This window comes from Crocodylus siamensis, chromosome 2, assembly GCF_052110815.1.
Source record: "Crocodylus siamensis isolate JL-2025a chromosome 2, ASM5211081v1, whole genome shotgun sequence".
Lineage (NCBI taxonomy): Eukaryota > Metazoa > Chordata > Crocodylia > Crocodylidae > Crocodylus > Crocodylus siamensis.
The window spans coordinates 48,985,258-49,003,582 of record NC_143396.1 but is presented as its reverse complement, the minus strand read 5'-3'; the positions used below and the strand labels follow the sequence as shown (position 1 = coordinate 49,003,582).

At 41.7% G+C, this 18,325-nt stretch overlaps 1 protein-coding gene across 17 annotated transcripts in view; it reads left to right on the top strand.

Moving 5' to 3' along the window:
* The window catches only part of APBB2 (amyloid beta precursor protein binding family B member 2), a 291,766-nt gene that overhangs the window by 107,131 nt on the left and 166,310 nt on the right, over positions 1 to 18,325 (top strand). For all 17 annotated transcript variants that reach the window (XM_090035820.1, XM_090035818.1, XM_090035812.1 and 14 more), the window contains one exon: positions 6,037 to 6,837. In XM_090035820.1, coding sequence (XP_089891946.1) covers positions 6,037 to 6,837 — 801 coding nt within the window. The remainder of the gene's footprint in view (positions 1 to 6,036; positions 6,838 to 18,325) is intronic.

The window sequence follows — 18,325 nt, the reverse complement described above, 5'->3', positions numbered from 1 at the left end:
GGCTGGGGGCAGGGGCAGGTGCTCCATCTCCAACTCCAGCCCTGGGGTTAAGGTTGCAGCTGCAGCTGCTGCTGGCCCCTCCTCTAGGCCCACTCCAGCCTGGGGAACAGAGCACATGTTTGCTCTGGCTCCAGCCGGCCACAGTAAGAGTGGCAGCAGTTTCCAGGTTGGGTTCTAGCTCTAGGGCTCAGCCAGAGCTTCTGTCACCATATCAGCTGTGCTGGGGTCAGAGTAACCCTATGCTCTGTGCCCCTGGGCTGGAGCCCTGTCAGAACTAGAGGGTAAATGGCTGTTGAGGGGCAAGCAACAGGGGAGGCCAGATGGTGGGGCAGGTGCTAGCGGGGACAGGCCTGTTGGGGGTGTGGGGAGTAGCAGGGGTCAGGCACCATGGGCGCAGGTGCTGGGAGGTAGGTGGGAGGGTTAGGGGGAAAGGGGGAGAGGTCAGACTGCTTGCCTCGCATACTGCATGCCCCCTGCTGTCCCCTTCTCCCCCATCTCTCCCATCTCCAGTCCCCCTTCCACTGCTTTCCCTACTGCAGTGATGGGGAGTTTTAAGATGACCACCCAGCAATTAAATTCTCTACATGATAAATTTGCTATAATTTTCCATTTTTCCATGTATAGAATCTAATTATTGGGGGTCTGCCTTATATTCAGGGTCATCTTGGATTCAGATAAATACAGTACTTAATTTTGTCAGTAAAACAACGAATAAAACACTGGGGAGACAGGTAGGTAAACAGGACTAAGAGTGACTGTAATACTAGAAGTGGGACTGCAAGTTCATGAAATAGGCAGAAAAGTGGAGGGAGCCCTTTAAAGGCAGCAACATACTAGGAAATGTGCAAGTACAAATTTGGAGCCTGACTCTCAAGTTCCTTGGCCCTTGCATCCTCGCTTACCCCTGAGCAAAATGTTGCAGAAGATGTACCCAGTAATCAAATTAATATTGAAATGTGGTATCCCTGGGATTCCATAGGAATTTCGTAACTGTGAACTGAAGTCAAATTTTAAGCAGGTGGGTGAGGAAGAAGAGGTACAAAATGAAGTAGAATTTGTTGGTGTTTTCAGCTGAAAATTAGGATTTACTTCTCTGGAAAATTGACAATCTGGAGGAATTGTAACACTGAAAGTAGGATGTTAAATTTCTTTTCTTCCTCTTCGTTTTTATTTTGTTTTGTGTTTTCACTCCATTCTTTATGAGGGTGATAAATCCTGTCGTCCTACCTCCTGTATTTTCTAATACTTAATTTAATTATTTTTCATGCAGCATCTCATATCTTTGATAAATAGGAAGTGCCTGCCAGGTAGGATGGATTTCCAGCAACATAAATTTTCTTCCGGGTTCGGTTCTTGTATTTATCTTCCTGTCTCCACCTTTTTTTTTTTGTCCTTACTTTATCACCTGCTAGCCTGAGGACCTTGTTATATGGTAAATTTAGGCGGTTTCTGCAGCTCCTAGCCCCTAGATTGGCTGCATGTTAACACCGTTAAGTGGTTTAAAGTGATTGTTCTTTGGTTTAAAGTTATGCCACTTCAAGATAGGATTATTTCTAACCCACCTAATTTTGCTTCTGTTCCATTAAGGTGTGGCCACTCCCTGCAGCCATTGCGTCCAAGCTGAAGTCCTCCAACATTCAGGATGGAGGCGAGCAGGGCCCTCAGTCAGGGTGAGCAGGGTCACTGGGGCTCAGCTGTACCGGGCACGGTGCCTCAACCCCCAGGGATGTTGGGCAGAGTGAGCATGACAGCCCCAGAGCACCTAGCAGCAGCAGTGGCTCTCACCACTGCCTGGCCTGTCTGGCTTTTCCTGCCAGTGTCAGCACAGAGGAGAGGGTGAGCTCTGGAGGAAAAAAAGGATCAGGCCTGTCAGAGATCAGGTGGTGCCCAGCCAGCTGGCACCTTACTCCCCCACCCCCTGCACCACCCTTAGCCAGACTGCCAGCCAGCCAGGTGCTCTCTGAGCTCCAAAGGGCCTGACTTTGCCTATGGAGATCACTCCCCCATGCTGCCATTGACTGGGCTGCTGGCTGGCTGGGCACCACCTGAGCTCTGAAGGGCCCAATTGTTTTTGGAGCCCAGGTGGTGCATGACTGGCCAGCAGCCAGGGCAAGGGTGGTGCAGGGGGTAGCTTCCAGAGAAAGAAGTGTTGGGCCCTCAGAGATCAGGCAGCGATTTGGTTCAGGTAGTAGTAGGAAACATTGTGGCTGCCAGGTGCTCTGGTGCTCACTGCCTGGCAGGAGCAGCAAGCTGGTCCTGCCCCTAGCTTCTAAGTCAGCCCCTGCTCACCAAGCTTCTAGTGGCAAGTCACAGCTGTGCAGGTGAAGGATAGTTTTCACCGCAAGGTACAAATGCTTCACTCAGCCAAACAATATTAAGTCAATTAAGATTTGTTCAGCTTACAACGTAAGGTGTAATAAGGTCCTGATTTTCTATCCTCATTCCTTAATTTTTTCCCATCTTGTTCTGTTCCCATCTGAGTCCTTATCCTCTCTGCCTCTCCTCTCCCCTCCTGCATTTACATAGTTTCATAGCTGGTAGAGTTGGAAGGGACCTGAGGAGATCATCGAGTCCAACCCCCTGCCATGGCAGGAAAGAGTATTGGGGTCAGATGACCCTGGCAAGGTGCTCATCCAGCCTCCTTTTAAAGACCCCCAGGGTAGGAGGCAGCACCACTTCTCTTGGAAGTTGGCTGGACCTTGTTGTGCATCCACAGGTGCATCTCAAGTAGAGCCAGGGAGGCGATCCTCCTCCTCTATGCGACGCTGGTCAGGCCACAGCTGGAGTACTGCGTCCAGTTCTGTGCGCCCCATTTCAGGAGGGATGTGGACAACATTGAAAGGGTCCAGAGGAGGGCCACCCGCATGATCCGGGGACAACAGGGCAGACCCTACATTGAAAGACTGCAGGACCTAAACGTGTTCAGCCTTCACAAGAGAAGGCTGAGGGGGGACCTGGTTACTGTTTATAAACTCACTAGGAGGGGACCAGATGGGTTTGAGGGAGACACTGTTTCCCCTAGCGCTCTCTGGCATGACAAGGAATAATGGACACAAATTATTGGAGAGTAGGTTTAAATTAGACATCCGCAAGAACTACTTCACGGTTAGGGCGGCTAGGAGCTGGAACCAACTTCCAAGGGAAGTGGTGCTGGCTCCTACCCTGGGGATCTTTAAGAAGAGGCTTGATGCCTACCTGGCTGGACTCATTTGAGTCCAGTTTTTTTTTTCCTGCCCAGGCGGGGGGGTCGGACTTGAAGATCTACAAGGTCCCTTCCGACTCTACTTCTATGATTCTATGATAGTTAACACAAATATTTGTTTACATGACGCATTACAGTGGACACTGGAATCTGCATAGCAGAAACTGAATTCGGCAGCCTACTTGTTGCATCATTTAGTCCCATAGAGACAATAATCTTATAATTAAGATTCAGGTTATCAAAGTAATTTTTATGGTATAAAATTGAAAGCCCCTTTCATTTGGCTGAGACATTTTGATTTCAAAGAGTGGCATACACCGTACACAACTGTATTCAATGTAAACATGAAACCAGCGTCAAAATATCCTTGCCATTAAACGTTTTTACACATAGTATCTAAATTCTAGATTATTTTTAAGGTTCAAGGAAACTACATAACATTTTAAATAGCAAGTCAATTCATGTAATATACTTTAAGTTTTAAGAGGAAGAAATACACGTTTTTGATAGCGGAGAATTATTGTGCCCAACTTCATTTTGAAAATTGAATGAAATCAAATATGACTGACTTTAATCTTGAAAGGTCCATTTGAAAGACAAGATGCAAGAAGGTAACTGAAGTATGTAGTTACCTCTGGAATACAAAAATGCACACACTTCACAATTTTAATGCACTTTTAAATTAAACCTTTGATATCTTCTTTGTTTACAGTTGGAATCTATAAAAATATATGCAGGCAAAGTTCTTTGGGTGGATGTGATATCTTTTATTAGAGCAACTCAATAGTTGGAAAAAAGTTCTTTACAAGCTTTCAGGTACAAACACCATTTGTCAGATATAGGGATAAAGGATACCGTATCTACCCAAAGAACCTTGCCTGCCTGTGTCCTTAGAATAACGCAGCTACAACCAACAAAGCTGAAACATAAAATGTATGTGCATTATTAATAAAGCCCATGACAGATGCACTCTCTTTGTTGGCCTATGTATCTTAATCCATTAAGATTAAGGAGGATTAAAGAGGAAAGAACTAACAAGTACATTAATTTAATATTTTCTTATTGTTCCTTATTTCTGTATGTAAAGAAAAATGCCCACAAGTACTTCTTCATTTGAAAATACATATTTTACTGCAGCCTCTTGTTTTACCTACTAAATACTCAAAGGTGCAAATCATCTTTACTGGAACAGTTTCCCAGGGGTTGGCTCAACTATAGTGTTTCATCATACTGTAGTTTTTCCTTCTATAGCCAAACCTTAATTTTAATGTGCAACAGCTGTATCAGCATTCTTGCCTATTTGAAAACTAGAAAGAACAGTGTGTGTTTCATATTATATTAGATAGGAGTGTGTAATAATTGGTCTCTAATTTAGTTGCCTGCTCTCAAACAAGCAAACTACAGCATTCTATAACAGGAAGCATTCATGGAGTAATTATTTGGAGTACTGGGGCCACACTTTATGGTGGCAGTCTCAATAAACCAAAAGTGAGGGAACGGAGGATATTTTTTAAGGCAGTGATTTGATCATTTCATCATAATCTGAAAATATTCTCCCTGCCCAAGCTTAAATTTTAGAAAGTATGGCAGTGACACAGAAGTAAGGTCATATATGTGCCCGCAACTTAGAAACAACTAACAAGGCAAAAGGATGTTCTAGTCTAATTATGGAATACGTGCAGCTTCCCTGTGGATGTAAAGCTGATCACTGTGCAAGATCTATTCAAATGGTGGGCTGATAATGGTATCACCTGTTGAAACAGCAGAGCTGTGTTAGGGATGAGTTTGGCCCAGTTCTGCTTTTGTGTAAAAATGAAACATTTACAGCTAAAACATCAAAACTGAGAGCAACATCGCATGCAGGCATGAGAGCACAGGAGAGTCACCAAAAATTAGCTGAGGGTATGAACAAACATAAGGAAGCTCTGGCTCAGGTTTGGCAGCTTACTCTAAGCCACCTAAACCTGAGTCAGGTTCTGTTGCATGTAGACATTCTCGTAGGCAATCAGAGGCAAGTAAGGCTGGAGAGGGGGGTGGCTCCAGGAGGGAGGAAGTGGGGGGAAGGTTCCCAGCCTTGGGACCCATGCAAGTGTTCAGTAGTTTGGGTTAATTCATGTTAGCTAAGTTAATATGGTGTTGATCTAAAGTTAGTTCTTTTAAGATGACCTAAAACATGAGAGTGCTTGTTTGCAAGCCCAGCCATTTAGATCACCCTAAACTTGGTTAGGGTGATGTAAATGTACTGTTTGTATGCACCATTTCTTGGAGCTATTCAGAGGTATTAGCTGCCTTGTTTGTTTTAGGGGGGGACTAGTCAATACCAGTGTTTCAGTTCTGTCAGGGGTTGAAAGGAAGTAATGTCTTGTTTGCCGTGGGCAGACACGCACTCCTTAATCACTTATCTTATAACTGGTGAACGCTAAAGAAAGCCTGACCCTGCTTCTCTATCTGATGAGGAGGAAATGCATTTGCATCTTAATAGGAGAGAAAATGGTGAACTTAAGGACTCCAAAGCATTTTGAGGGACATATCTTCCTACTGAATGTTTACCTAGCAGGATATGGTAGATCAAACATGTAACAAGCTAGTAAAAATTTTTGTGGTGTTCTCCTGACTTAACACCTCCTTACCTTCATCTCCTTTTCCTACCTTTGGATCTCCTTATTCAGGAAATCAACCTTGTGTAGCAGAACATCTGATCTCTTGTCCATCACTTACTGTATACAAGCTATTCAAGTTACCAGTACATAAAACAGTATACCCCATTTCCAAAAATGGTAACATAGGGAGCATATCGTGAATGTGTTTTGTGAATATTTTCTTTTCTCTTGTAGTTGACTCCAGTGTGGACACTTTGGCAGTGTTTATGGCAAGCAACAGCACAACCGACGTTGTGAATCGCAATAATCCCGCCACTCCACCAAATACCCTTAACCTCCGTTCCTCCCACAATGAGCTGTTAAATGCAGAAATAAAACACACAGAAACCAAGAACAGCACTCCTCCAAAATGCAGGAAAAAATATGCATTAACTAACATTCAGACAGCCATGGGCCTTTCAGATCCAGCAGCACAGCCTCTTCTGGGCAACAACTCTGCCAACATAAAGCTGGTAAAGAATGGAGAGAACCAGCTTAGAAAAGCAGCAGAGCAAGGGCAACAGGATCCCAACAAAAACCTCACAGCCACTGCAGGCATAAACATAACTTCTGAGAAGTTAGAAGGTAAAGAGCCAGTCCCCCAGGATTCTTCTGGCTGTGAAATATTGGCCTCACAACCCAGGAGAACCAAGAGCTTCCTAAATTACTATGCAGATCTGGAAACATCAGCCAGGGAACTAGAACAGAATTTTGTGGTGATGGAAGAGAAATCTGCACAAAGCAACAGCCAGGCTTCTACCATTATTGTCAATGGGGATGTCCTGCCTGGGCAGCAAACCAAGCTATCAAGCCCAGAAGATGGCCAAGTAGCCACTGTATCATCAAGTCCTGAGACTAAGAAGGACCATCCTAAAACTGGAGCCAAAACAGATTGTGCTCTACATCGGATTCAAAACCTGGCTCCAAGTGATGAAGATTCCAGCTGGACAACATTGTCACAGGACAGTGCTTCTCCAAGCTCCCCTGATGAAACAGGTACAAAAGTTGAAGACATATTTTCTTTGTTTTAATAACTATCATTTATTAAAAATGTGTTTGGAGTCTCTTTGATTCGATTGCATTGACATCTGGGGATAAGTGATAGAATTTGGAACAAGATAAGTGACAGTACAGATAGCAGGGATGCCACTTCATGCACCTTCCTTAGAGTGGGTGCCTGCTGTTGTGGTAAAATAAATCACAGCTGAATCTAAAGGTTAGATTAATGTATAGATCATTGGAAAGTTGAGAGTTGACAGTCTCCTGTTTTTTTTTAAAAGGGGCAGCAGGGGGACACTGTTAGACTTCATGCCTGAGGTCCCAAGTATGGAGGATGTTAAATTTTACCTTTTAAACTTTCTTCACCCAAAGCACTTTTTCCAGTTCTTTGTAATTCTTCTTTGTTGTTCTTAACTGTTGCTCGCTGAGGAATGATTAATTTAAAAGAAATCAAAGATGCAGCTAACACTTGATGCTAGCTGTTACTTCTGGCAAACAGATGATATACAAAATCTCCAGCTTAAGAAATGTTATTTTTCAAGCATTCAAGACTTCACAGGCAGCAAAGTTTTATTTTTCTTTAATACATATCTCTGGGAAAAAGCAACTTGTTGGTATCCTTTAAAAAAGGATGTTTATATGATACATATTATTCTGCTGTTCCACATGTTAATTTGGTGGCTGAAACCATAACATTTCACATTTAAAAGTGTGCGTCCATTAATTATCTGAACAGTAGTGGTGACTACTGCAGTAGCGCTCTTGCAATGTATAATTCATCTGTATTATTTTTTTAAGATGCAAAGATCTCATTTACTGTAGTTAATGGACTTTGACACATTTTTAATTTTGGACTTGCATAAAAGAATATCACTTTGGGGCAGAATCAGATCCCATTCTTGCTTTGAAGCTGATCTACAGCCAAAGAAATTGCATTGTTTTAAGTCATATAAGTATGTTTCATTACTGCACTACAGTAGTTCCATATCAAAATTGTTCAGTAGAACATTATTAATAACATTGAATAACAGAAGTAGTGCAATTGCCATGATTTCATGAGAGGTGGTGTATGTTTAAGCAAGATTTTTTGGTTCTGTTAATGCAGATAAGTACAAAAAATACTTAATATCAGGCATTTTCTAGTTTTAGATGGATTTGATATTTCTCTTGCATTAATACTTTGCTGTTAAAACTATTCAGTTAGGTAGATTTTCCTTCAGGTTAGAGTTAACAAAGTGGTGGTCAGCTTAGTTAAGCCTGCAGTTTCTGGTTTGATATTCTTTCTTGGTGTCTGTGACATTCTGTGATCAAGCAAGAAATCAATTTGAAGTAAATGCTAGTGTCATCTATAGTCGATGTTAATGATTACATGATTAGAAACCCTGCTAGCTCTGCCTAACTGGCAGTATCTAGAGGTGGAACAATTGAGAATTGTGGGTACAAAAAAGCTCTTTGATTTCATTGCCTGGAGGGTCTTAGAGCAGTTTTGCATTTTCCCACCTTACTGTAGAATCTAAATGTTCATTTAACACATTTTTTCCTGTTACAACAAAGCCCCCCCCCCAAACTGTTAATCTCCTTCAGACAATAGCAGCCGTAAAGTGCTAGTGAAGTATAAATTGTAATAATTTAAACACTAAGCTGATTAAATAAGATTGGCCAAAGTTAAGACTAGCTTCTTAAACTGTTATCTTTAGGCTTCTCTTGAACCCACTTATTCCATCATTCTGTGAGCTCTTTCACTGTTTATTGAGATTGGGTTTCCCCGACAGACCGCCCAGGTTGCTATGAGATTGGAGGTGCAGGCAATTTTATTTAGTAAGTTGGCTTGTACTATGTGGAAATAAATAGGAAGCAGTGCCTGCTACATGTGGAAGTGTCTCACAAATCCATGTGGCTCAGTGCTTTTATACATCAGAAAAAAAGTTGCTTTTAACTTTTCCCAACCCCAATTTGTTAGTGAACAAATAGAAACCAGGTAATTATGACAGAGTCATTGTCAAAGCCCTTCAGAATTCAGCCTGCTTCAGGAAAGCGCTTGCATGCATACGCACACACATCTGAGTACAACTAAGTCTGTTGCGCAGGAGCAACTGCATGCCGGCGGGTGGTTTCTTCTGCATTCCACCAAAGCCGTGGGTAGCAGGTCTTTCACCCAGCTTCCATCTCCAAGCCAGTCAGCTGTTTTCTGGTTTGTCCAGCCAGTTTATTTTCATGGGCACATGTGTCGCACAAAAACGAAACAAGCAATAAAATGACCAACTGTCCAAACAATAGACAGGCCGGTAGATAAACCAACATCTGAAGTCTTTCTTCAGACTGTGAGAGGGTAACCTGGGCTCTGCACTTCTGCTGCAGCACCACAGCCTTCCCCCTCTCTGTCTTTTGCACTCTTTCCCAGTGCTGTTTAACTGCCTTTGTGACTCCACCCTCACGTATCTACCATAAGTTACAGCTGACCCCTAGCCTCCCAACAAGGAGGCCCGTGAACTGCTGCCTACTTGCAACTGGAGCTTCAGCCCCTGAAGGCCATGCCTTCTAACACAGTGGGTGCGTCTACAGTGCTATTAAAGCGAAGCAATAAACTCTGGCACTTACTGTGCTGGAGTTTATTGTTCCCAAGTGCTGTGTTTACATAGTGGGAGCAGGGGGTCCACCTGGCAGCCCAGGGCTGCTCTAGCCCTGCTCAGCGTGCTACAGAGGGGTTGGCTGGGGCATGAGGGTGTTCCAGTTTGGAGCTAGCTGGCAGGCAGCCCCCACATTGAAGCACCCTCATGCCCAAGCCAGCCATGCCAGTGTCTACACATGTGATGCTGCAAAGTAAAACAAAACAAAACACAAACCAAAACTCTATAGCAGGACTGTACTTGTATTTACAAGTACTACCCTGCTGCAGAGTTGATCAGTTTTTTTGCAGCCTGATAGAGCCACACATGTGAGACATTTCCTGCAGAACTAATTAGTCCTACTGCATTAAACATCTTGTGTAGATGCACCCAGCAGTTCTCAAGCAGGGTACTGTTGCACCCTGGATGCCTTGAGGCCCTTTCAAGGGTGTGGTGGGGTGCCACACAATATTAGCACTGTTAGGTATACAAGCATGATTCACAAGATAAACCCAGATATTTCAAATGTGAATCCACAATGTTAAAAAACCCATTCTGACCTGTTTTGCTCTATTATCTTTCTGCAGTTAAAAACTGAATGAAAAGCAAGAGCTGACACTTTTTGAGGGGTACCTTGAGTGTAAAGAGTTTGAGAACCACTGCTCTAAATCGTCTGCTGGTGACCAGTGTGGTAGCTTCTCTGTTCTTAACAAACAAAATTTGTACTCTTAAATATTTTAACTATTCATGTCTTTTAAACTCCTGCATGTTATGCTAATTTACAATATTTAATTCACCTCCAGCTTGCCAAGAAGTTTACTGTTGAAATACTGGCTTCTCTTCTGTCAGCTGATATGACAGGAGAGTCAAGAACCCCAAAAGGATATTTTCCATCACAATAGCTCACTGATACCATGATTGTTTTCCACAAGATAGCTTAGGTCCAGTTTTTCAGTAGTACAAAGCATTTGCAGCTGAGATTTAGGGGTAAACCCCTTCCCCCACACTTGCTGAACAAGAATGACAACAAGGATCCATAGAAATATCTGCAGGCATTCTCAGTATCAGGCAGGTTTTCTGAAAAGTCCCCAGTCACGCTTCCATTCACATCTGTCTTCAGTGATTTGAAAGTTCTTCTACAGCCAGGAGGCCAGAGAGTGTTGTTCATGGTCAAATCCATTTATCAAGTGCTGCCAGAATTGTAAAATAAGGAATGTGAACCATCTGTACTGGTTGATAAGTCCCGTAATTAATTTGAACTTGCTTTCTTGTGAAGGATCAAGGACATTTATGGATAGTTTTGCATCATGACCATCTGTGCTAATATCCAGTATCTTTGTATTAGCTGGTCAAGGCATTTTCAGTCATATACTGTACATAATGATAATTTTCATGACCTGGCTAATCATTTGGCATCCATCATAGATATTGCAGTGATGGCTGCAATATAAACTTGAAGGGAGATTAAGTAACATTTTCTAAACATTTTAATGGTGTCAGCGATTGTTGAAATTTTGCTTTAAGCCCAGTGAGCCTTCTGTTTATTTAAGATAGATTTTCACTTGAATCGAATCCAATTCAGGTAGAAGCAAGTGGTGGAAAAGGGTATGTATATAAGCCATGTTTTTGTGAAGAGGTAGATGAATTGGAGAACATCTAATTTCTAAAGCCTAAAAATTATTTCTGGGGCAAGTTAATGAATTGGCTAGGATGTTGGTGCAAACTTTTTCACGGTATGTAGAAATTATTTGATAATATATATTTTTTAAAGAATTTGAATTTATAAAACATATACCAAGAAGTATTTGCCATATTTCCCACATTCATTGGGAAGTCTGGCTTGCTTAGTGTATTGTACCTTTGGTTACCAAACTGTGGGGCATAGATCTCAAAAGTGTTGCAAGGATTTCCCAAAAACTTTGAGCTCCAGGCATCCAGTGCCTTACTGCTGAGTCATTGAAGGCTGTGCCTTATAGTGAATTGTATTCCTGCTTTGTAAAATCTCAGGTCCTTCAACTAAGTGCCAGAGGGCAGGTGTAAGCTTGTTTCATCTTCCTGACTTAAAACTCCCACCTCGAATGCGAGCTTAGGTGTGCATCTCTCCACTGTGTCCTTCCCAGGGAACTTCCCTCACCCTGGTGATGAGCTGGTGTGGAAGGTAGTAAAGCCATCCCAAGCACTGATGCCAGTGGAGATTCTCCCTGAACTGGGGGAAAAATTGAGGCCATGTAGTATAGTGCACTGGAAAATCTGGTACTAAAAGGGATTGAGACTGTTCCCTCTTTAAGGTTGTTCCTCAGACAAGATGATGCACACATTTTTTGCCCTTTGTTTCACATGGTTTTTCTTCCCATTTAGTTAATCTATTTAAGGGTTTATTTTTGGTTTAAATCTGATCTATAAGTGAAGTAGCATTGTCTAGTATTTGACCTATGTCTGTGCTGTCAAAAGATACCTTTGTATTTTGTTCTTATTTGGCCTTCTGTTGCATACAGGTAGTATAGGATGGGCTGTTCAGATACTCAAAAACTGTGGTAAAGGGGAAGCTTTCTAGACAGGTCATATTAACAGTAGGAAACAGAAGCGTTTACTGCTAAGTAAGAGATAAGAGACATGTTTTGATACTGCATAGTTCCAGTGACACTTCAGGTCATGAAAATAATCTATCAAGACAGCCCCAGCAGCTTGATGTTCTCTAGACCTCTCCTCGGGGCACCTATATATGTGGCTGGTGCCTGCTCTGATGCGTTTTAATTAGAATGCATTGGAGCAGACTCAACTTATCAAGTCTGCTGAAGTATGCTAATTAACACATTTCAGCAGCCTTGGTGTCAAATGAATTCAGTGTCCCTGTCCTCCAAAGTGGTGATGGGGGCGCTTTAACTTGTTCAACAAGCTTTAGTTAAAGCACCCTCACTGCCATTTTGAAGTACAGGATGCCAAATACGTGAGACACTGCAGGCACTTTAATTAGATCACTTCCCGAGAGCCAGTCTAATTGAGTGCCTTTCCTCCTTCCCTCCCACTCTGGAGCACACGTAAAGATGCCCTTTGTGCTCTGGCAATAAATGTCACAGAGCAAAAGAGAACAGACAACAAGGAAGAGATGCACAAAATATGGCAACATATGGACCTATAATACTTGGGAATGTGGAAGAATTTGGTGTCCAGTACACTTAACCCTGTCAAAGAATTTGGCCTAGTAGATGCCTTGAGAATTGCTAATGTCCAAGACGGAGATTATACTTAGTATTTCTCCACACCCAAAGTATATCATAGAGTATTGATGTACTGGAAATCAAAGCACCAAATACCTCTCCTTTTTTCAAGATTATTTTCTTTCTTAATGCCCCTGGAATTAACTTAAATCCTTTACCAAACTCTTAACAATTTAATAATTCACTCAGGGGGTGGGGGGGAGGAGGAGAGGGGAGGGCATGCTTTTCAGACTCTGAGGGCAATACTTTGTCTAAGTTGCTCCTAAAATGTAGTAATAATAAAATGTCTCTGGTATATTTTTGAAGTAAAATACTTGTATCTATTGCACATAGGAAAAACAGTTGCCCCCCAAGAATTAAATTCTTTCAAAATAAATTGCTTAATTAAAATGCAACATAAGGAAGCCTAGTCCAGAAAAGTACAAGAAACATTAACACATGCTAAGACTCAGAATTGATAATATTGAAAGAAAAGCTGAACTGTTAATATCGATATATAAAACAAACGTGTTAACAATTCAGATACAGGGCAATTAGGCTGTAAGAAACCCAGTGGAGGAAAAGCTTTCTCCTCCAGAGTAGTCCCAGAGTTTCTACTCGGCAGAAACTATACAGCTAACAAGTTGAACAGAATTACTTCTGCGTTCATTAATTTCTGAAAGTATCTTTAGAATGAACAGGAATCTCTAACCTTTGTACTGCATATAGTCCTTAACAAAGAGCTATTGGAAATGTCAGAGTGATAAATTGTAATTGAAACTCCAGTAATTTTGAGACAGTTGTCTATAGTACCATTCCTAAATCAAGGTAAGGAACCCTAGTGTGACTAGGGTTCATTCACACTAAAACTTCCCTTACAAAACAAATTCCCTGGTTTGGTGAAGAGCAGCCCATATACTTTCCTCAAGCAAGGCAATTACTGTAATGTGAATGTGGGCTGTAATACATACACTAATGTAAGAGGTAACCAACCACCTAAACCAAATGATCCTTTTTTACCCAAGCCAAATCAACTTCATGCAGGGAAAACCTAGTTCAGCTAACCAATATCTTCATCTAAACTGTGAAAAGCAAAGTTTATTGGGCTAATTATAGTTGGGAGGAATGTTGGACAAGCAAATGCAGGCTAAGCTAAGCAGACTTGAAGAAGGGCACTTTGTGCCTGAAAGCTTGTCTCTTTTAAACATGCAGTTAGTCCAATAAAATACATCACCAAAAAATCTTTGCTTGTTGCATATTTCCTGGACTATCATAATTGCAATTCCAAAACTATTTAATCTGAATTGAAAATACCAGCAAATAGGCTGTTGATTTCCCAGCCCCCCGCCCCTTTCTCTGATACTTTCCTACAGGCTGGGCTTCCTGCTTGGGTTACAATGCAATATGATCTTCCTTCATGGAGAAAGTAGTTTGAAGGTAGTCCTCCATAAAGGGGAATACAAAACTGAAAAAAAACAAAGTACAGCTCCCATAAGGCAGTATAGCACCATTGCTAAATTAAAATATTTAGGATTTCTGCTGTGATCTTACTGGTTTGGTGGATTTGGGTTTTTTTTTTTAATAAAATCATATAGGCATATATGGTTTTACTAGACACAGAGAAAATATTTTGCAGAATTGGGGTTTTATTTTGTTAAGATTTAAACATTGTCTTTAATAGCAGAGATGTGGGTTTTCTGGAAAATTTTGAATTGGAAAAGTTTCCAATGCCCTAAATAGAGTGTGATCTGATTTAGCATGTTTATTGGACTTGTATTTAGTAAAAAAAACAAAAACAAAAAAACCCAAAAACCCTAAAAATGTACCCTCCATGTTAATTTTGTGTCCCAATAGCCACAAGTATTTGACCTGAAATATTTGATATGGGAAAAAAATAAATGCAGCACACATAATGTGGTTTAAATGTTATATTCAAACAAATTCAAAGCTTTATGTGGAAAGAAATTATTTGTATTGGAATACTTGTAAAAATGTAAAGATAATACATAATAGCATGTACTTCCTTTATATTGTTTGTTTAAATTTAAGAAAAAAATGAAGGCACCAAAAACTGTTGACACACTAATTTTAGCGCGCCCAAAAAACTGCATGATATGCTGTGCTTTGGTTTTTGATTTGACTTGCACAGCCAGTTGGATGAATTCATAACTTGATTTTTGGGTTGGATTGTTAGCAGATAGCTCCAGTGACACTTCAAGATTATGTAGTATCCAAACGTGTCTGTGATCTCTTACTTGGCAGTAAATGCTTCTCTGTGTGCTACTGTTAACATGACTTGTCTAGAAAGCATCCCCTTTACCATAGGTTTTGAGTGTCTGAACAGTCAATCCTATACTATCTGTATGCAACAGAGGGCAAAATAAGAACAGCATACAAAGATACTCTTCGACAGCACAGATGTAGAGCAAAGACCAGACAATGCTACTTCAGTTATAGATCAAATTTACATAAAAACATCAACCCTTAAATAGATTAACTAAATGGAAAGAAAAATCATGTGAAACTAAAAGGAAAAACAAACACATGTGTGTATCATCTGGTCTAAAGAGCAACCTTAAAGAAGGAACAGTCTCAATCTCTTTTAGTGCCAGAATTTCCAGTCCACTGTACTACATGGCCTCAATTTTTCCCTCAGTCCAGGGAGAATCTCCACTGGCATCGGTGTTTAGGATGGCTTTAATGTGTATTTACCCTTCTGTTTACAAATCAGTAAAACATATATGTACTCTCTCACACACTTCCTAGGGATATTCACCTGAAAAACATTAATTACAACTTTGAAACTGCCAAGCTTGACTAATATTGTATTGGCATCCATTCATTGTTACTTATGAATTTTATGAAACAATGACTTTTTAGAAATGAAAATTTTCCCACAGAAAATTAAAGCACTGGAAAATTTTCCAGAAAATGTTCTGTCCCACATCTCTATTTAATAGGATAACTTAAGGATGTTGTAATATCTTTGAAGAATTGCAGCTTAAAAAAATGATCACATTTGTTCTAGGCAGGCAAGGTTCTTTGGTTAGATGTGATATTTTTTATTAGACCAACTAAATAGTTGAAAAAATTGTTCTTTGCAAGCTTTTGGCCACAAACACCCTTCTTCAGGTATTTGTGCCTGAACACTTGCAAAGAGCAATTTTTCATACTATTTAGTTGGTCTAAATAAAAGATATCACATCTAACCGAATAACTTTGCCTACCTATGTCCTTAGACGACAAGGCTACACCCAACAACCCTAACACGTGTTCTAGTGAGGTAAAGTGTTCTGATGAAATGAAGCCCATCTATGCTGAGCTCATTCTTCAAAAACCCACACTTGCGTCTTGAATTCAGAACCGAGGCTAGCAGAAAACAGTATTCATTTTCGCAGTGTTTCAGAATCTTTGTTTATTCCACATTGAGATGAACAGAGACCTGTTAAGATTTTGTGGGGAGGAAAGACAGACCCTACTACAGAATAGTAATAGCTGAGAGTCTGAAAATGTATAGATGGTCCATAAAAAAGCAGCCTAAAATTGCCTTTTCATAAATTCTGTAAACATAATTTTGCCTCTGTAAAACTAAGAAAACCTGAGCCTATTTCAAGATCCATTGCCTAAAAGAAACTACATTTGAGTGTTGATGCTGGACAGGGAGAGTGGTGCAGTGCCACCTATTGTTGAGCACTTGCTTGGTGCTGTGTCAGGGCTTTCTGGCTTATTAGGCTAGGAACAGACATTCAGAAAGCCTGAGCCTGAATTGATTCACTCTTTTCAGGTTAGTCTAAGCTGTGCAGCTTAAACTAATTAATAACATTCTCTTTTAAATCAGGAAATGCAGGCAGGTGCATGCAGGTGGTCAAGCCAGAAGGTGGGAGGTGCTACAGCATGTCTGCCAGCCATTGCCAAAGAGACGCACTCCAAAGCTCTCATCCCTCCCTGCTGGAGTGGAGGGAATGCGGCCAGGCACCAGCTGGGGCTAGCAGGACATGCAGGATACCAGCTACCAGCATCCTGGTGGCTGGGAGAGTTGCTGTCAGACTGAGGAGTGGGGATGGGGGAAAAAGTCCTTTCCCTGAAGCAAGCAATAAACACAGCAATTTGCAAAGCATACAACAGGAAACTACCAAAAATCTTCACGTAGGCTAAGATACAGCCCAGTAAAACACAGCATACACAACTTAGCCTAACCTAAAATGTAAAGGAGGAAGACTAGAGAAAGTCTTGCATAAGTCTTACTAATCCTGAGGGCACAGTGTCTCCTTACAGCCAGGCATTCAGAAAGGCTTTGTTTAGGTTTTACAGGTTGTGCTTCATAATGTTAATGTAGTTCCCTGCATTCTTTGGTCTGCAACTTTCAGCCGGAAGCTGTCCGCAACTTCCCTTAACTCCTTCTCCAGCCTGTATGTGTGATGATTGTTAGGTCTTTGCCAGCACTTCCCACCTCTCAGTCTGGTCCTGCAGGTCTTAGCTCTGGGCTTGCAGGTGCAGGTCTTGGATCTGCACACAGGGTTTGCCTCTCTCCCCTGCTCCAGGACCACTGTGGAATTAATGCCCTCCCTGGCTACAGGCGACAGAGGAAGGACTTAACTCCATCCTGTCTGGCTGCAGGAAAGCCATGGAGGTATGGCTGGGGCTGGCAAACCCCAGCTGTGTGTGTGCAGGGTTTGTCAGCAGGGGAGAGAGGGGGATGGAGGGAGGAATTTGGCTCAGGGGCCATCTGGCCACACCCCGCCCCTGCTCCAGCTAGAGAGCAGAGGGGAGGGGCCAGCCCAGCTCTCTGGAGCAGAGCCCAGAGGAGAAAGCGTACCAGGATGCTGGGGGTCTCTGATTTAACTTAAACGAGGAAGGGGTCTGGGACAGGCATTGCATAAACTAGTTTGAGCCAAATCAGTTAAGTCTGATACTACTTTCAGCCAGGTTTATCTTAAACCAGTTTTGGCCATTTTCAAACTGTTTTATGTGCACTGAATGTCTGTTCTGTTACAGGTTTAAATCAGTTTCTGATCACTTAATCCGGTTTATGTGTAATACCTGTGCCTAGCCTTAGAGTCTCCATAGTCCTTGCACCTGGGATGGAGGTAGGGGAGCAGACGTAGGTGGGGTCTATGGCAGGAAGGCAGGTTTGGTGGGGTAAGGCTGGGGAGTGGGCCCATGGTACAGGGGTGTCAGGGTGTGAGATGAGTAAGGGATCCCTGTGGAGGGGCAGTTGCACAAGGTTGCCAGCCCAAGAAAATTGAATTTTATTTACTGGGAATAAAAATATATGTCAGTAAAAAAGGTTGTTTTTCAGTAAAAAGTTTGGAGGAAGTTAGGAAAGAAAAAAGTTTTGGATTGGCAACCCTATTAATAGCCAACAAGATGAGGCTAAGGTACTCACTGGGGATATGGTAGACAGTCCTGGATTTGCTTGATTGAGAAGACTGTAGAATCAGTCTCTCTGGCCCAACGTATGTATGGCTGTTCATACAAGGTGGAAAAGCTCAAAGCAACTGAAAGAGATACTGGCTTTAGCTTTTTGGTATGGGTATGCACCTGGAATGTGGGAGAGTAGTCTGTTTCTTAAAATTAGTCCATCTCTGACTACTGCTGGACTTTGTATAACTAAGTATTTGTTCAGTTATAACCTAGTGGTCAGGACACTGACCTTCCTTCTGAAGATCAAGGACTTGAATC